Source organism: Neophocaena asiaeorientalis, unplaced genomic scaffold, assembly GCF_003031525.2.
Source record: "Neophocaena asiaeorientalis asiaeorientalis breed wild unplaced genomic scaffold, Neophocaena_asiaeorientalis_V1.1 scaffold129, whole genome shotgun sequence".
NCBI classification, from domain to species: domain Eukaryota; kingdom Metazoa; phylum Chordata; class Mammalia; order Artiodactyla; family Phocoenidae; genus Neophocaena; species Neophocaena asiaeorientalis.
In genome coordinates, this window is record NW_020172446.1 from 7,672,153 (window position 1) to 7,689,776 (window position 17,624).

The window sequence follows — 17,624 nt, forward strand, 5'->3', positions numbered from 1 at the left end:
CCGGGACAGAGGCGCCGAGGCGGGGCCTCGCCTGCCAATCTTTCCAGCCACGCTCAATACGACGAATTCTCGTCTTCCCATTGGTTGAGGAAGGCCGAGTCCCGCGCACCGCGCACGACGGTCCCCGGTTATAGGCGGAGCCGCGGTGGAAGGCGGAACCTACAGGCCCCGCCCCGCAGGGCAGGGTTTGCGATGTGGCCCGAGGCTTCGGCCTTGCTCACCAAAGTACCAGTACCCCGAGTCTCGCTGGGGGATGCGAGAGCTTCTGTGACCCTAATAGTGACTTAACCCTCCCACATATCCGAGCGTGCCAAGTTGCCTGAGCCCCTCCGCTCCTCCCCAGCCCCAAACTGTCTCGCTGAGACGCGGGAAAACTACAGCTCCCAGGGTGCACCGCGCCGAGACCTGTACTCCGCGGATCAGGTGGCTCGAGTCAGGTGACTTCTGGTCCGCCCCACACTAAGTCAAGCTGGCTGGAGGAAGCTGGTACGGTCCGAAGCGCCTCCTGCGTCCCGTCTGGTCGGTCCCCTGAGCCTAGAGGACCTCAGGTGAGAGCCGACGCGGCCCCGACAGCCTCCCCGCCTCGTTTCCCAGGCGGGCCCCCTGAGGCCTAGAGACTGGCACAGCAAGTCAGTTGGGCAGCCTGCCGCGCATCCAGCCTCCCTCAGCCGCGCCAGGGTTCCTTCCCCGGCCACTAGCCCCGGCCTCGAGGCACCGGACAGCACCCGGGTTGAAGGGCTCGGGTGGTAGTGAGTGGAGGCAGGGGACACCGGGCTGGCGAGGTGGTGTGGGAGGCTCTGTTCCAGTGCAGGTTAGCGTCCTTTCCCCGCTTTCTGCTTACTTGCTGCCTGAATCTGGGTCGCAGAGTTTGCAGATTGCTTGGCAGAGGGGAGACACTGAGAGGATCACGTCAGGAACTCCTATGGGGTGCTGAGCGCCGGGCTGGGCTACGGGGGAGTGGGCAGGACGAGACCCGGCCCCGCCCTCCGGCCTTTCAAGCTGGAGGAAGGGAGGACTACTCGGCCCTGCCTTTTTCAACAATCTTGAGGAAAATTACAACCTAGGCTTTGTGAGAGCCTGCTAAGTGCCCTAGGCAACAGCTGTATTTACTTTACATCATTGTTTCTCATCCTTTTTTTCTTACCAACCCCTTCCCCTTGAAATTTTAATACTGCTGATAAAAGGACCACGAATGGTGCTTAACATGTCATTTCATTTAAGTCCTATGATTTAGTTCCCACTGTCCCTGTTTTCACTTTAGGAAATTGGAGCTTGAGGAGGTTAAGCAGCACCCCAGAGTCACACAGCTAATAAATGGGGAGCTCAGGTTCAAACCTGTGCAGTCACTCTCCAGGGCACACATTCCTCGCCACTATCTGTTTTACTTCTCCAAGAGAAGAAGATCCAGGGAGTTCCAGGTTGTACAAAAGGTGACAGGATTAACCGGATACCTGACCAAGTGGAGCTACCACAGGAAACCCCTGACCCCAGGTTTCCCCTGGGAGGGAATTGGGAGTGGGAGGCTTCTTGAAGCAGGTGGCATCTGAGCGAGGCCTAGAATATATCAATAGAACTTACACAGGAAGAGCAGCATGTCAGACAGAGCCCATTGTGGTGAAATTCTCCATTTCTACCTCGTAGCATTCACAAAACACTAGTTTTTGTGTATAATTATAATTTTTAATATTTTATTTATTTATGCACGCGTGCATGCTGTGCCAGGTCTTAGTTGCGGCACGCAGGATCTTTAGTTGCGGCATGCGGACTCTTAGTTGCGGCATGCATGCGGAATCTGGTTCCCCTGCCAGGGGTCAAACCCGGGCCCCCTGTTTGGGAGTGCGCAGTCTTACCCACTGGACCACTAGGGAAGTCCCTGGGTATAATTTTAACCTGATCTTTTTCAAACATTGTCATCGACCACATATCTTTCAAGTTCGTTTTATATCTGTCCTAATGTCTTTCTTCCAAGGTGTGTCAGCGTCTAGGACCAGGGAACTTCTGCTGTCCGAGAGTTTGAGTTCCTCAGTCTACATTCCAATCCTGTGGAATGAGAGAGGAGCCGGTTAGGCCTGATTCTGCGCCTGAGTTCTCAAGGAAAACCCAGACTCTGCCCTGGGGAACAAACTGAATCCTGAGCTTGAGGACGTCAGCAAGTGTGAAGAGCAGAGAGTGGCAAGAATGAGAGGGGGGTCATTCCACATACACAGGAGAGCAATTTCCCGCAGGTCAGGGTACAGAAAGCAGAGGGGCAGAGAGCACGGGGATACAGCGCCAAGGGCAAGGCCCCCAGAGGAGGCCAGAGAGTGGGGAGATGGGTGCCGGCAGGTGGGAAAGCTCCTGAGATAAGACCCAATGATCGGGGGAGCTGCAGCAGGCAGAGAGGCCCCTGGAGGAGACGGAGGGGCAGTGGAGGTCAGGCAGGCTGAAGCAGTCAGGGAGACTTTTTCGAGGAAGGGGAGTATCAGGAGGGTTCTTGAGGCCTTTTGGGGAAACTGAAACCAGAGCGGGGGGCAGGGATGTTTCCACACAGACCTCTCGTGGCTCTCCAACAGTCTGCAGAAATCCCCAGAGGCTGTCACAGGTGGCGGGGCAGAGCACTGTACACTGAAGCAGCATGTGGAAGCCAAGTTACAGATACTTAAGCTCACCTGCCCCATCTTGACCCTTGGTTCACCTGTTGTGCGTGGGGGTTATGGGTACGCAGCAACCCATCTCCTTCACTTAACCAATGAGCTGCCACGGGGCTGATCTGGGGCTTGTCCCACACTGGGTCCCCTTCGTGAATGATCCCCGCCGGTCCCAGAGAAGTGACACTTGTTAAACGAAAATGTCCTAATCAAGGGTCGGTTGGTGGCGTTAACCCATAGACGCTTATCCCAGGACAGGAAGTGAAGTTAATTTCCTTAAGGTTTGTAGGTTCACAAAGTCAAATATCTGACCACAGTTTTAATATCTTCTGGAAAAAAGAACCCCCAGCCAATAAGGCTGCATTCTTTCTTTCTGTTTACTAGGTTGCACAAAGCAGTTGAAGAGGGAAAAATTCAGCATTTGTCCACTTCCTCAGGGTGGGACCTTACACAACCCACTTAGCCTCTCTGAGCCCATTTCCCCACATGTCAAAGAAAGATAAGTCCTCCCTGGGGTCCCCTTCTCCAAGCTGGTGATACAAAGCCCATTGAAGTGGAAGTCCTTTAGGAACTGTCCGTGCCATGGTTCCAGGTGGCTTATTGTCCACTTGTTGCTGAGCTGATCCAACTTTAACCTGAACTTCTCTTGCTGTTTGTTTTTCTTCCTAGTTCATTGAAATCGAGGAACATGATAAGGAGGTGGCTGGTTATTTTTAGCCTTTTTCCCCTGAAGCTCATAGAGAAATGTGGTAAGTTTAGAAGTGGATGAAGAGGGAAATGGAGTAAGTGGCCTGACTTGTTTGCCGCCAAAAGTTCAGGACCATCCAGCTTGCATGTGTCTGCCTGCCCCTTGGCCAGGTGGGCACCCAGCGAGTGGAGCAGACCGAGGTCTGGAGTCCAGGAGTTTTACAGGGAGCCAGATGGTTCCACAGATAATTAGCCTTCTGCCCCGGGGTCCCTATTCCCTTTTCTGTATCACCAACATCAAACTGTGGACCTCTGAAAATCTGGGATAATATGTGTAGAGAAGAGCTTGTGTTCCCACCCTGTAGACCTCAGAGAGGGGAGTTATGGGTCCTGGGAGATGTTGCAGAAGCAGGTGAGGTGGCCACCTTGTTGCACCTGGTTCTGCCAAGCGGTAGACACCTGAGGAGCCTGCCCGGCATCGCCCGGTATGATAAGAAAGCTCTTCCCTTAGACAGGGACCGAGGAACCAGAATGAAGCAGGGCTAGGGGCCTCACAGAATTCAGGCTGGTTGTCGAAAAACACGTCAGGGTTTGTGCATCCTTGTGAGGCTTGACCTTCAGAGCAGGGCCCTTAGAGGCCTGTATCATTCCATCGATTCTCCACTGCCCAAACATTGCTGAAATTCCTTCCACAAAAAGCTGCGTAGAGCCTCCATGGACACCAGGCCCATTATTTTGATCATCTGGCTGTTGTCAAAAATCAAATACATCTTGGGAATTCCCTGGCAGTCCAGTGGTTAGGACTTGGTGCTTTCACTGCCAAGGGCCCGGGTTCAATCCCTGGTCAGGGAACTAAGATCCCACAAGCCTTGCAGCGCAGCCAAAAACAAATCAAATACATCTTAAAACCCCCAGCTAAAGTTTCCAAATTAACCTTACACGAACTGTGCAAACCCTTGCCAAAGCTTCCCAAGAGCCACGCGCAGTGGGTGCACTGCTCCAATTATTTGGCCTTTTGAGCCTCTGAGAAAACACAGGTCATCTGATCAGCTCTTCCAGGTTTGTTAAACAATCAGTCATGTCACCTTTGTAGTCACACCTTGCGGGTAAGCAAGTTCCGAGAAAGAAGAGGTTTCTTCCAAGAAAGAAAGAACACCATGGAGTCCGGTGTTCTTCCATACGAATGCCAGAGCCCCACTCCAGACCTGCCAGATCATATTGTCTGGGACTAAGGCCCCAAAGTGTGTACATGAGCCTTGGCCTGCTTTAAATAAAGCTCCATTAGTCATGCTAATGCACTGCCCTAGGAAAGAAGAACAAATCCAACTGCCACCACTCGATTATACAGAGGGCTGACTTAGGCCCAAGGAGGGTAGAAGTCTCTCCCAAACTTGTTTCTGCTTTCGGGAGTGCTAATAGAGGACCAATGATGAGATCTTTTTTGCCCCTGACTTCTTTGGGTGGAATCTTGAGGTGCTGCCACCTAGTGGCAAGGACCTGCGCTCTGGACCAGGCTGGCCTAGGTTTAAATCTTGCCTCTACCGTTTCTGAGCTGTGTGAGCAGGACACTTGCCCTCATGGGTTTCTCCACTTTCTTCTATCCGAAATAGGGATCACGTTGCCCGTCTCTCACTGTTATAGTAATTTCAGAATGGGAGTTCACAGTACAGCAGAGTGGCTGGCGTGGGGTGGGAGGCATAGTGGGAGATGTTCCAATAAGGATTGGTTTTTAAAATGCAAAGACTCTCCTTGGGGGAACCTTCAGGTAGTCTCACCAAGACTCATTTGGTTATTCGGATGTGGTGTCCAGAGACTCCTGCCCTGGGGCAAACTTTAAAACATGCTTTCCCAGGATATGATATGATGCCAGCTTGCTAACTGCCTCCCATCTTGGGCTAAAAAATGTCCTGCAGGGTTTACATGATGATAAGAATAGTCACCAGCAATTATTTCACACTCAGGCTGTGTGGAAATTGCATCACAGACGTCACCACGCTTTATCTTCACAGTGCCCCTGGGAGGGAGGTAGTGCTGTGCTCTCCATTTCACAGGTAAGGAAATGGAGGCTCAGGGAGGTTAAATACCTTACTCTCGGTCACACAGCTAGGAAGTGACAGAGCCAGGAGGGAACTGTGTGACCCAGAGCCCAGTCTCTCAGCTGCTGAGCGCTGCCATCTTCCTTGGGGCTAAGTGAGGGGAAGTGGTTGAACTCTGACCTGGTTCTCTGAGAGCTCACAACCTCCTTTTTTAGAGTGCAAAGTCTGGAAGAGTTAAGGCCATGCAGATCTCCCACTCACCCTGACCACAGTCCCAGCAGAGCCCCAAGGGACCCAGAATGTGGGTGGCTACCTGGCATCACTTTCAGTATCCCTGTCCTGGGCAGGGTCTTGCTTATCTGATGTGGTCCTCAGGCTCTAGGTAGAAAGTAACAGCAGGGACCTTTAAGTCCTCCTACCTGAGCTGTGCAGCCCAGAACAGAGCCTCGGGCTGGTATGAGAGAGGTGAGTGTGAACAAGGAGGGGCAGAGCTGCCTCCAGGCCCCAAAGATATACCTAAGGAGGGGGTGGTGGGTGGGGACCATCCTCCTCTGCTCTGAGCAGCTTGGCCTCCCAAGGGCCAGGGTGGGGACTGCAACCGACTGTGGGAATCTGCTTGGAGACTTGCAGGCATGGGCCAGAGCCTGCATCTGCATCCACCTGCAGGCCAGCCTGGACAAGGCGGCTCAGGTGGGGTCTGAGAGGTCCCGGGTCACAGAGCCAGGCCCCGGAGTGCAAGTTTCAGGCTGGCAGGTTCCCTTGGAGGAGATGAGGTTACTCTCCGCGCCCCCCCCGCCCCGAGGTGTCCGGACAGAGGAAGAGAAACTACTAGGGAGGAGGACTGAGAAGGGGCTCAGACAGTGGAGGTTGAATTAGGGAACTTTTAAGTTTCCTTCCAACCTGAGCATCTAAAATTTCAGTTCTTCGTCTCTGCCTTTGAGGGGTCTGGGGAGACCTGGAGGAAGAGGGAGACCTAGGCCCCACCTGTAGCCACTACCCACACAAGGACCATCTTCATCAAACTGAGCACCTGCTTTCCCCTGTGGACACCCCCACTTCCCAGCCCAGTCTATGTTCATGATCACACCTTAGGCTGCGAAGGCCCTCAGGTGAGGGAGGTGAAGTAGACACGTGCCTGGGGCATTGAGAACACCTGGGGCACTGGGACTGCCCAGAGAACACAGGAAGAGGTCAGAGAGAAGCTAACTCACTCCTGGTCTGTGGCCAAGTTGCCCTGGAGTGTTTGGTTTCCCAAGCCTGCTTCCTCCCTCACCCCCGAGGCCTATCTGTCTACCTCCTGAGTTAGCATCTTAATGCCAAGAAGAAATCTCCCATAGTGCAACTGTGTACTGTTCACCAGTCTCCCGCATCCCCAGCAGAGTCAGCCTCCGGAAGGGGATCAATGAATGGGGTGAGCTGGGTTTGTACAGGAGCCCAAAGGCGGTTCTTTAGAAACAGGTTAGCTGGGCCCCAGGTGTCTCTCTGAGACTACAGGAAGGGACAGGACCGGTTTTGCAGGGCCAGTTTAGCTCCATGAATAGAGGAAGCCATTGTGCTTTCCATCTGAAGAGGTGGTTTAAGCCCACGTGTTCCAGTCCCAGATTGTGGCTTGATTTTCTTTGGGCCAGTTGGGCCAAAAACTGGGACCAGTTTTGGGGCTCCATGGTTTCTATTTCTGGGTGACTCCTACAGAACCTCGGAGCTCATCGGTGGGAGAGGAGGAAGTTACAGCATCTCCTCCTCAGGCCTGTGTCTCCCTCTGTTTCTGGCAGCAGGAGCGGAGAGAGCATAACAAGGACATTTCCAGTCCCATCACTTACTTAGCCCCTCAGAATCTCAGAGTCTTTGCCTAGGGTATAGAGGTGGTTATAAATCAGACTTCTCAAGTTCAAGTGTCAGGGGCCCTCCTCCCAGCGTCTCAGTGGGCCTGAGTTCTCTGACCTCATGACTCATGCCACTGATTTGGGTCGTTCCAGAGTCCACAGTCAACTTCTCTGTTCCTCCCACCGTGAAGCTGGAAAATGGAAGCTCCACCAACGTCAGCATCTCCCTCCCGTAAGTTCCCAGGCCCAGCTTTGTCCTCAGCCCAGCTCGTTCGCCCCACAGCTGGGTCAGGGCTGACCCCCGGCTCAGTCTGTTCATATTTTAAGTGTGATGCCCTTGCCTCTTCACTTTAAGACGAGCCAAGGAAAGAAAGGCAGCGGCCCTAGGCTGCAGACCGAGGTCCCAAAGTCTCTCTCTCCCCAACCGCTGAATCCTTGGTTCCAGCGGGAGGAGGATGACACGTGAGCCTTTTCCCCAGCTGAGAAGAGTCCTTGAGTGACCAGCAATTGATGCCAGACTTCCAAGTGGTCCTTTCCAAGGTTCGAAATATTTGAAGAGAGCCCTGGAGGTTGGGGGCAAGGAGCTAAGTCGCTTGGCAGTGCTTCTGAGATCACATCCAACTGCATTGGGTGGATCCCACTGTGCAGCGCTCCTGCTGAGGCTTGTCTGAGAGTCTCTCTAGCTGCCCTCTGCTGGTTCCCACACAAGGGTGCCGACCTAGTCCAGACCGTGCCAGAGAGCCTACCTCCTCTGTATCCTTCCCTGCTTTGTCCAACTCTTGCCTCCCAGCCATGAGGATTCCCCAAGATGAAGATCTGGAACGCTGTTATTTTTTTCTCTTTACCCTTCTCCCTTTCCCTCACCTCTCCCGGGACGTCTGATCTCAAACCAAAGCTTTGGGACCAAGGCTCCCTAACAGACCCGCATTCCATCCCCAGATCCTGCCATTTCTGCACATCGACACCTTGTGAATCTGACACATCACCCTCTCAGCACAACTCTCCCCTCTGCAGAATCCTTAAGCGGCTTTCCACCGCCTTCCAAATTAACTCCAGGCCCCTAAGCCCAGACTTGAGGTCCCTATGGGCTGCTCCCGCTCAGACATATCTCACTGCTTTCCAGGGATGCTGCTCCCTGCCACCTGACCCTTCTCAGAAGCCTTTCCCACCAGAGCAGATGCCATGGTCCTGTCGGCCTCTGGACACCTCATGTGGCATTCACAGCCAGTTTCCCACCTTCTCGTGTTCTCACTGGCCACAGGGACCCCACCTCTCAACCCCCCAGGGCCAAGCACATAGCAGTGCCTCACCCTAATTGCTTGAGAAATGACAGGCCTGCTGTGAAATCCAGAGGGCTGGTTGAGATCTCAAAGAGTACAGCTTCTCAGCAGTAACCAGACTCTTGTCCTCCACAGGCGTCCTTTAAATGCAACCTTGGTGATCACTTTTGAAATCACATTTCGTTCAAAAAACATTACTATCCTTCAGCTCCCTGATGAAGTAAGTAATGAATCATAACTGATGGGCAGAAAACTAATGGATAACAAAACATGTTTTAACTCAGTGCTTGTGTAAATAGGCCACCTTGGTTTTATACCGTGGGCTGCCCCTGTCCTATTATTCTAGAAATCTCAGATTTGGGCTTTGTTAGTCTCTTTGAGGATGGACTTTTTATGCTATGTAGATGGAATTAGGAAGGTGATGGTAAGAAATCTGAGGCAGAAATGGTTCTGAGAATGTAGAAGAAATTCTTAAGATGGTTTTTTAAGACATTGCTGCTCAAAGAGCAACCACGGACTAGGAGAATTGTCTCTGCTTTAAAATCTTTTCTTTTTCTTTTTTTTTTTTTTTGCTGTACACGGGCCTCTCGCTGTTGTGGCCTCTCACATTGCAGAGCACAGGCTCCGGATGCACAGCCTCAGTGGCCATGGCTCCGCGGCATGTGGGATCCTCCCAGACTGGGGCACGAACCCGCGTCCCCTGCATCAGCAGGCGGACTCTTAACCACTGCGCCACCAGGGAAGCCCCTATTTTCTTTTTAATTGAAGTATAGCTGATTTACAATGTTATGTTAGTTTCAGGTGTACAGCAAAGTGATTCGGTTATACATACACATATGTATATATATTCTTTTATGTATATATTCTTTTTCAGATTCTTTTCCCTTATAGGTTATTACAAAATATTGAATGTAATTCCCTGTGTTACACAGTAGGTCCTTGTTGGTTATCTATTTTATATATAATAGTGTGTATATGTTAATCCCAAACTCCTAATTTATCCCTCCCCGCTAAAACTTTTTAGAAATGCCCTATCCCAGACCTACTGATTAAAAATCTGCATATAAGCAAGATTCCCCAGATGATTTGGGTCCACATTAAAGTTTGCAAAGCACTGTTCTGAGATCCCATTGGATGAGTGTTATTTCCAAAAACCAGTGCCAGAGGCCCAGAGGCTGTCTGATATAATAGTGATGACTATTTATAGTCTTTATATATTTATCTGTTAATACATACCCTGCTTCCACCTTACCAAGGTTTTGAGCCAATTACCAATCAACCTGATTTTAAAACAAATCAGTAGGGGGGAAAAAGAAACCAGACAAGATGAACACAGGGATGAAATTGATAGCCATGAGGCTCAGCATGAGGCCCTGTGTGGTTGTAGAAATGAGCTGCAAATCAGCTCTGAGCCCCCTAGCAAGCAAACAGTATTGACTTGTGATCAGATAAAGAGCTTCTACCTAAAGGACCTGAGTGAGGGGGGAGTCTCATCTCATAGGGCCATTTCCCACAACCTCCCCCTCCTGCCCCGGGATATGAGGCCTGCTGCAGGGTAAGAAAAGCCGTTGGCTCTAAGAACAGGTTGTGGTATTTAGCCCTCAGAGGTCTGGCTTGATCCACAGATCAAATTTAGACTCTGAGGAAAGGACGCTGATTACTTAGTTTAAGGGCCAAACATCTAAGGGAAAGATTAATCTTTTAAAAATAAGTGAGGGCTTCCCTGGTGGCGCAGTGGTTGAGAATCTGCCTGCCGATGCAGGGGACACGGGTTCGTGCCCCGGTCTGGGAAGATCCCACACGCCGCAGAGCAGCTGGGCCCGTGAGCCATGGCTGCTGAGCCTGTGCGTCTAGAGCCTGTGCTCCGCAACGGGAGAGGCCACAACAGTGAGAGGCCTGCGTACCGCAAAAAAAAATAATAATAAAATTAAAAATTTAAGTAAATAAATAAAATACTCCTATAGTAAAAAAAAAAAAAAAAATACTAGTTTCCTTTTGGGATCAGCGGTGACCAAAAGGGAACAGAACACGGCTTCTGGGGTCTGGAAATGTTCCAATTCTTGATCTGGGTGCTAGGTGCACTTTTCTGCACCTATGTTATAGTTCTTTTTTTTTTTTTTAAGAATTTTATTTATTTATTTATTTTTGGCTGAGTTGGGTCTTCGTTGCTGTGCACAGGCTTTCCCTAGTTGTGGCGAGCGGAGGCTACTCTTCGTTGTGGTGTGCGGGCTTCTTATTGCAGTGGCTTCTCTTGTTGTGGAGCACGGGTTCTAGGCACGCGGGCTTCAGTAGTTGTGGCGCACGGGCTCTAGAGCGCAGGCTCAGTACTTGTGGTGAACGGGCTTAGTTGCTCCATGGCATGTGGAACTTCCCGGACCAAGGTTTGAACGCTTGTCCCCCACGTTAGCAGGTTCTTAACCACTGCGCCACTAGGTAAGTCCCTAGTTCAATTTTTTTTTTTTAATTTTTTTTAGCGTAATGGTGGCAGATCCATTTGTAGAATGACCTATCTGGGCACCAACCCACTCTTCCAGGCTTATGCCTCCTTGACCCATCCCTTTCTCTAACTACTCCTGTCTACTCCCTGTGCCTTTGGAAACCACTGGGTAGAACTTGGGGGTCAGGCAGGCGGTCTAGGAGCCTGCGCTGTGAACCACAGGTGAGGTATATCACCCCGACACATCTCAGTTTCCTCATCTGTGGACAGAAGGTTAATAATGTCTCCTTGACAGGGCTGTGAGGATTAAAAGCAGTAGCAAGTATGAAATGTCTAGGATTGCAGCTGGCACATAGAAAGAAAGCACTCAGAAAAAAGATAGCAATAAATTTTGCTGTGGACCTAAAACTGCTCTAAAAGATAAAGTTTATTGATTAAAAAAATTAAAAGCAGGACTTCCCTGGTGGCGCAGTGGTTAGGAATCCACCTGCCAATGCAGGGGACACAGGTTCGAGCCCTGGTCCGGGAAGATCCCACATGCCACGGAGCAACTAAGCCCACGTGCCACAGCTACTGAAGCCTGCACGCCTAGAACCCGTGTTCTGCAACAAGAGAAGCCACCACAGTGAGAAGGCCGTCGACACAACTAGAGAAAGCCCACATCCAGCAATGAAGACCCAACGCAGCCAAAAATAAAAATTAATAAAAAAATTAAAAGCAATTGTTATGATTTCATTCTGCCTTGTATCAGTTAATTTCCAATTGGAAGATTTTCCTCTTACCTAGTTCTACAAGGGACCTGGTGGCCACTTAGAAATATGCAAACAACAGTTGCCAGGAAAATCTGCTAAAAATAAGAACAAATGAGGATGGGAAAGTAAAAGAGCCAAGAGTAGTACGTGTCATGAAGACGTAGCTCACGAGACATCGGCCACGAACTGGATCCCAGGCTTTGCAGCAGCCACTTACGCCATTTCAATTGTCCTGCCAAAGCCCCCGATTTCTGGGGATGAGAGCAGAAAGACAGTGTTCAAGGGTCCCTGAAGAAGCCACTGCCATCCAGTGAGCCGCATCCTCACGGTGCCCACAACATGGGTGGAAGGCGGGGCCTGAAGCATCATCCAGGGAACAGAGAGATGGGGGACAGTGTGGTTCAGTAAAGGTATCATCCCACTCCCTGCCACACTTGGGATTTGAGAGCATCAGGAAGCATGATTGGGAGGTCAGAAGTTGCAGGTAGGCCTCCAAGTACTGTTTCTTGGAGCAGAGCTTTCTATGAATATTGGGCAGAAATGAGGGTAAGGATGTTCTCCCTGCCGGGCGTCTGGTGTGTGCACCTCTTCTGTTTGTCGCTTGGCAGCCAGGCTGGGCGTGGGGCAGACATTCCTCTGTGGATCTGGAAGAGCCGTCCGTAGTAACGGAAGTAGAGGTAATAGCAGTCATCGTAGGGTAGTAGTGACGGTAACCACTTCACAGCTTGCTGCGTGTCAGGCTCGGTGCTGTAAGCTTTATGGACATTATATCGTTCAGAGCAGCCCTGTAAGGTAGACACTTGTGTTATCCCCTTTTACAGATAAGCAAACCGAGATCAGAGCTCAAATAAGTTGCCCGAGATCAAATGGCTAGTGAGATGAAGAGGGCCCTCCCACCATCCCTCAGAGATAAGCCAGGGGAGTCTGACACTGATGTGTGGGGGTTCCAGCTGGCTGATGAGTCCAGCATTTCTCCCTCCTGTTAGGAAGCTCCTAGAAGGCAGGGGCTGTGTGTGACCTGTCCCTCCATTCCCTAGTGCATGGCCTGGAGCTGGGGTCCCAATAACTCCGGGGCACTGGACCTGATTCAGTTTTCCTAACAGGTTGTGGTCCCTCCCGGCGTGACAGATTCCTCTTTTCAAGTGACGTCTCAAAATGTCGGACAAGTTACCACTTATCTGCACGGAAATCACTCCAACCAGACCAGGTAGGCTGGCCTCTGCCTGTATGGGCCCTAAATGATGAGAAGGGGGATGGTGCTGGCACGTGGGGTTTCCTCCAGAAGTCCAGCCCCAGCTCATCCCGGTCCCCACCTTCTCTCCAGCCCAAGGATACTCTTCTCCGTGATCCACAGCAATGTCGTCAGCATCATAAACCAAGTGATCGGCTGGATCTACTTTGTGGCCTGGTCCGTCTCCTTCTACCCGCAGGGGATCGCCAACTGGAGGCGGAAAAGGTAACCCACGGAGCTTCTCGTGCAGCTTCACCTGGGGCCGGTACGATAGGCATTCCCACGAGGCTGTGGGCAGCCTGGGTTCTGACTTACCCCTCTGCTCTTCTTTCTTCCTGTCCTTTCTTAAAAGTGGTCTGATGTGAAAGTTCTAAGCGCCTGTGTAGGACTTGCAGTGCTGGGCATTTGGTCTCTTGTGCAGTTCAGCCCCTCCCTGCAAAAGCAACACAATGGGGCTTCTCAGTGGAAGTGGAGAAGGGGCTGGGTGGGAGGAGCCCACCTGAATCTGCTGGGCTCCTGGTCCACGGAGCCCTGGAGGAATTAGTGTCAAGTTGTGCCCCAGTGCAGGAGTTGGATCCTTCGGCCTCAGAGACAAAAACCGGCCCACCTTGATTTTAAAGACAAGGGCCCAGGGCTTCCCTGGTGGTGCAGTGGTTGAGAGTCCGCCTGCTGATGCAGGGGACACGGGTTCGTGCCCCAGTCCGGGAAGATCCCACATGCCGTGGAGCGGCTGGGCCCGTAAGCCATGGCCGCTGGGCCTGCGCGTCCAGAGCCTGTGCTCTGCAATGGGAGAGGCCACAACAGTGAGAGGCCTGCGTACCGCAAAAAAAGGCAAGGGCCCAGGCATCATGCACCAAGGACACCTAGACCACCAAGGAACGTGGGCCTCTGAGGGGCTGCTGAGCTGGGAACCAGGGAGGGAGGCGCCTCCTCTCTGCAGGAAGCCTCCAGACAATCCCAGGAGGGTGGGGTTCGGTGGCATTGGGGGTGGCATGGAAAGGGACCTGAGGACTGTGCTCTCCTTGAGGGAGCCAGGCCCTCCTTCCTGTGTGCTGGGAGCTCTGTCCCCTCCAGCCCCCGGCGGCCCCTAGTCTCACCCCCTGCTCTGCTTTGTCTCCCCATCCCCCCGCCCCCCCTCCTCAGTGTCGTGGGTCTGAGCTTTGACTTCGTGGCCCTGAACCTGATGGGCTTCGTGGCCTACAGCGTGTTCAACATTGGCCTCCTCTGGGTGCCCTCCATCCAGGTACCGCCCTGCTCACCCCTGCAGCCCAGTCCAAGCTGTCCGGTGGTCTGGCCACCCCTCACCCCCCAGCTTCTCCCCACTCCCAAACAGGAGCAGTTTCTCCTCAAATACCCCAATGGCGTGAACCCCGTGGACAGTAATGACGTCTTCTTCAGCCTGCACGCGGTTGCCCTCACCCTGGTTATCGTCGTGCAGTGCTTCCTGTACGAGGTGAGCAGTGACCCTGGCACCCGCCGCAGCCCGCGCTGCCCAGGCCAACACCCGGCAGCACCTGCAGCCCATACCTGCCGTTTTACAGGAGACATGGAAACCCCCAGAAGGGAAATGTGTCCACTCACTCACATCTGCTGGCCTATTATCCAGACCCCGTTGCTGGGCACAGGGAACACCCCGTAAGCCCAAGTCCTCAGGCCGCCCCAGGTCTGGGGTGAGGGACACAGACGGAGGCAGTGATGACCCAGCAGGCTGAGAGCTGAGCGGGCAGGGAGAGCACAGGTAGCTCGTGGGCCCCACGACTCAGCCAGGCAGGAGGGGGAAAGAGGGCACTGAGCTGTGGTCCGAGGGATGAGTGAAGTTCCCATGGCGATGCGGAAGAGGGCCAGGGTGGGGCACCCCAGCTGGCGGACAGAACTGTGAAGGCCAGGGAGCAGCGAGAGGGACTGTGAGCAGATGGGGTGGCAAGGGTGGCGGTGGAGGGAGCAGGAGAGGCCCTGGGGGGCTCTGGGGGCTGGGCTGAGGAGCCCGGGCACAGCTGTGCTGCTGGAGGGCTGTCTGCTGTCTCAGCAGGGAAGGACGTCGTGAGTTAGTGCGTATTTCAGGGCATCGCTGATGCTACTGTTTCCTTTCACTTCCCTGTGGGTGCACCACTTCCCTTGGGGAGTTCTCTTCCCACACACAAGGCCGGCCAGAGCTGTTTGGCCCCCACCTTCACGAATCTTCTAGGTTTTCTTACCATTTGCTGAGAAGGTTAGATGAGGGAGGCCTGCTTTTGGGAAAGAGATTCCAGAGCCAGTCAGGGTCCCTGGGGTCGTGGAAGGAGCCTGGGCCGAGATGAGGTGCCAGGCCTCCAGCATGATGGGGGCCATGTCCCCAGCACCCTTCACTCCTGGTGGGCTCTGAGAGGGACCCCGCTCTGCAACATGGGAACAGGAAGCAAACGGGCTCTTCAGGTCCAAGAGGATGGAACCAGAGACCCTGATAGTGACAAGGTGCAGTTGGTGCTGGGCTCTCTGCACCCCACCCATCCCTTCCCCTGCCCTGTCTCATCCTCAGCGAGGCAACCAGCGGGTGTCCTGGTTGGCCATCGGCTTCCTCGTGCTCTCCTGGCTCTTCACACTCATCACCCTGATCATGGCCGCGGTCAGGGCCACCACGTGGCTGCAGTTTCTCTTCTGCTTCTCCTACATCAAGCTGGCAGTGACGCTGGTCAAGTATTTTCCACAGGTACCTCCAGGGTCTGCCCGCCTTTTCCACAGGTACCTCCAGGGTCTGGCCGTTAGCGTGAGAGGGATGAGACACAGACCCTGGACCCGGCTCCCTTGGGGCAGCTTCTGGCCGGGGTGAGATGTGGATGGAAAGCTACAGGGAGGAGGCCGGCAAGCCCAGCAGGAGTGGGGCCTCACAGAAAACCGGCTGTGACCAGTACCTGCTCTTCCCAGGGGCCGGGAATCCCACGGGGAAGTCAGTGGCCGCTTCTCTGACTCACGCTCAGCTCTGAGAGTCAAGGGTTGTACAAGTCACTCCCATCTCTCTCCAGCCCCACCTTTCTAATGACTTCAGCTTTGCCCCCCCACCCTATCACCACCACCCATTACCACCAACTGATGACCCTGATGAGCCACAGCAGGGTACCAAGAAGATGAGGTGGGAGTGGGGAACCCACCACCATTCAGGGTCCTCGTTGTGAGCCCTTAGCATCCTCCCTCGAGTACTCAAACAGTCCTATTCAGAGCTGGGTCAGACACAGCCTAAGAGTCAAACACAGCTTGCCCCACAGGCGGAATGGCCCGGGAGAGGGTCAGGTGTAGAAGAACTGCTAACTGCAGGCTGAATCTAGGCCCTTGCCTTTAACTCGCCTTCCCAGCACAGGGAACCTTGTGTTCCATGGGCCCAGGAAGGAGAGCATTTTGGCGAGGGTCAGGGCCAGTACCCTGGAGGGCATGGAAACAGAGCCATCCGCTTAAGGATGAGCAGGACTCAGTTCTGTGGACAAGAGAGAAGGGGCGCTCCAGGCCGGGGTAGCCGCACAAAGGCACAGGCACAGAAGACCTTGAGGGTGGAGCACTGTGAAGCTAGGAAGGCGGGACCAGGTCCCAGGGCGCTTGGGAAGGTGGCTTCAGAGTCAGGGCATGGCTCTGGGGGAAGTGGGGCCTCAGTCCCTGAGCGTGGGGAGGCTTGGGCCTGGGAAACCTGGGAGGCAGGAGCCCCAGTTAGAGATGTTTGGAACCGTCCAGGACTGGAGAGGTGGCAGCAAATACAGAAGAGGGTGGGAGAGGGCAAAGAAGGGGAACTGACAGGTGGCTAACCGGGAGAAGACCACTACAGAGGCCAAGCCGTCCCCCCGGGTGGTGGGGAGGGAGGTCAACGGTCAGAGAAGCCCAGAGGGCACTGGCAGCAGGAAGAGGGGCGATGTGCAAGTGGGCTGGACCTGGGAAGCCCGAGGTGGAGGCCCTAGAGCCCAACCAGGGCTGAGGAGGGAGTTAAGTCCACTCTGCAGATGGGGAGACTAAGGCTGGGAGAACTCAAGTCACTCTCCCACGGTAACATAGCTCCTCCGATGGTGGAGCTGGGATTCCAAACCAGGCCATCAGACTCCCAGGCCATGTTCATAAGCACAACATGAATTCAGTCCAGGCTGAGTTTGGGGAGATTCTCCATTTGAAGGTGAGTAGAAAAATCAGAGTTGCTGGAAAGCCAGGATAAGGAGGGCTGAAGAAGATGGAGAGGCAGCAGCTCCCCATCCCTCTGCCGGAGTTTGGGAGGTGCAAGGGAAGGAGGAGGAGGGCTGTTTGCTGAGCACGCAGAGGAGACCCCAGGACCCGCCCAAACTGTGCCCTCAGTCGAGGCTTGTCGGAGCCCAAAGGTCACTGTGTTTTTGGAGCTGAGGTCCAAGCGCATGAGTGGGAGGAATGAGAGCCGCTCTTGTTTGGAGCGCGGTCACGAGGTGCAGGAGGCCGCCACTCAGCCCCCTCACCGCCCTCCATCTGTCTGTCTGGCCCAGGCCTACTTGAACTTTTACTACAAAAGCACCGAGGGCTGGAGCATTGGCAACGTGCTTCTGGACTTCACTGGGGGCAGCTTCAGCATCCTGCAGATGTCCCTCCAATCCTACAACAACGGTGAGTCAGCCGGCAGGCAGCTAGAGGCACAGGGCAGGGCCAGGCTTCCTGGAAACCACCCCTCCCCCACACGGGGAATCCTAGCCAGTCCCAGCCCCCAAGGTGAGGCTCACCTCGGGGCTTTGGCAGCTAGAGGATTTGTGGTTTCCTGGGCAGATGAGCACACCCGC

At 53.6% G+C, this 17,624-nt stretch overlaps 1 protein-coding gene across 2 annotated transcripts in view; it reads left to right on the forward strand.

Annotated features, from left to right (window-relative positions):
* Positions 1 to 445: 445 nt before the first annotated feature.
* The window catches only part of CTNS (cystinosin, lysosomal cystine transporter), a 19,908-nt gene continuing 2,729 nt past the window's right edge, over positions 446 to 17,624 (forward strand). The window contains exons 1-11 of one of the 2 annotated variants that reach the window (XM_024734513.1): positions 456 to 548; positions 1,970 to 2,225; positions 3,297 to 3,376; positions 7,327 to 7,405; positions 8,589 to 8,673; positions 12,746 to 12,849; positions 12,967 to 13,098; positions 14,017 to 14,116; positions 14,207 to 14,326; positions 15,389 to 15,559; positions 17,337 to 17,454. In XM_024734513.1, coding sequence (XP_024590281.1) covers positions 2,179 to 2,225; positions 3,297 to 3,376; positions 7,327 to 7,405; positions 8,589 to 8,673; positions 12,746 to 12,849; positions 12,967 to 13,098; positions 14,017 to 14,116; positions 14,207 to 14,326; positions 15,389 to 15,559; positions 17,337 to 17,454 — 1,036 coding nt within the window. In that variant the 5' untranslated portion in view covers positions 456 to 548; positions 1,970 to 2,178. Of the gene's footprint in view, positions 549 to 1,969; positions 2,226 to 3,296; positions 3,377 to 7,326; positions 7,406 to 8,588; positions 8,674 to 12,745; positions 12,850 to 12,966; positions 13,099 to 14,016; positions 14,117 to 14,206; positions 14,327 to 15,388; positions 15,560 to 17,336; positions 17,455 to 17,624 lie in introns of both variants that reach the window. The other variant, XM_024734523.1, reaches the window with a different exon arrangement.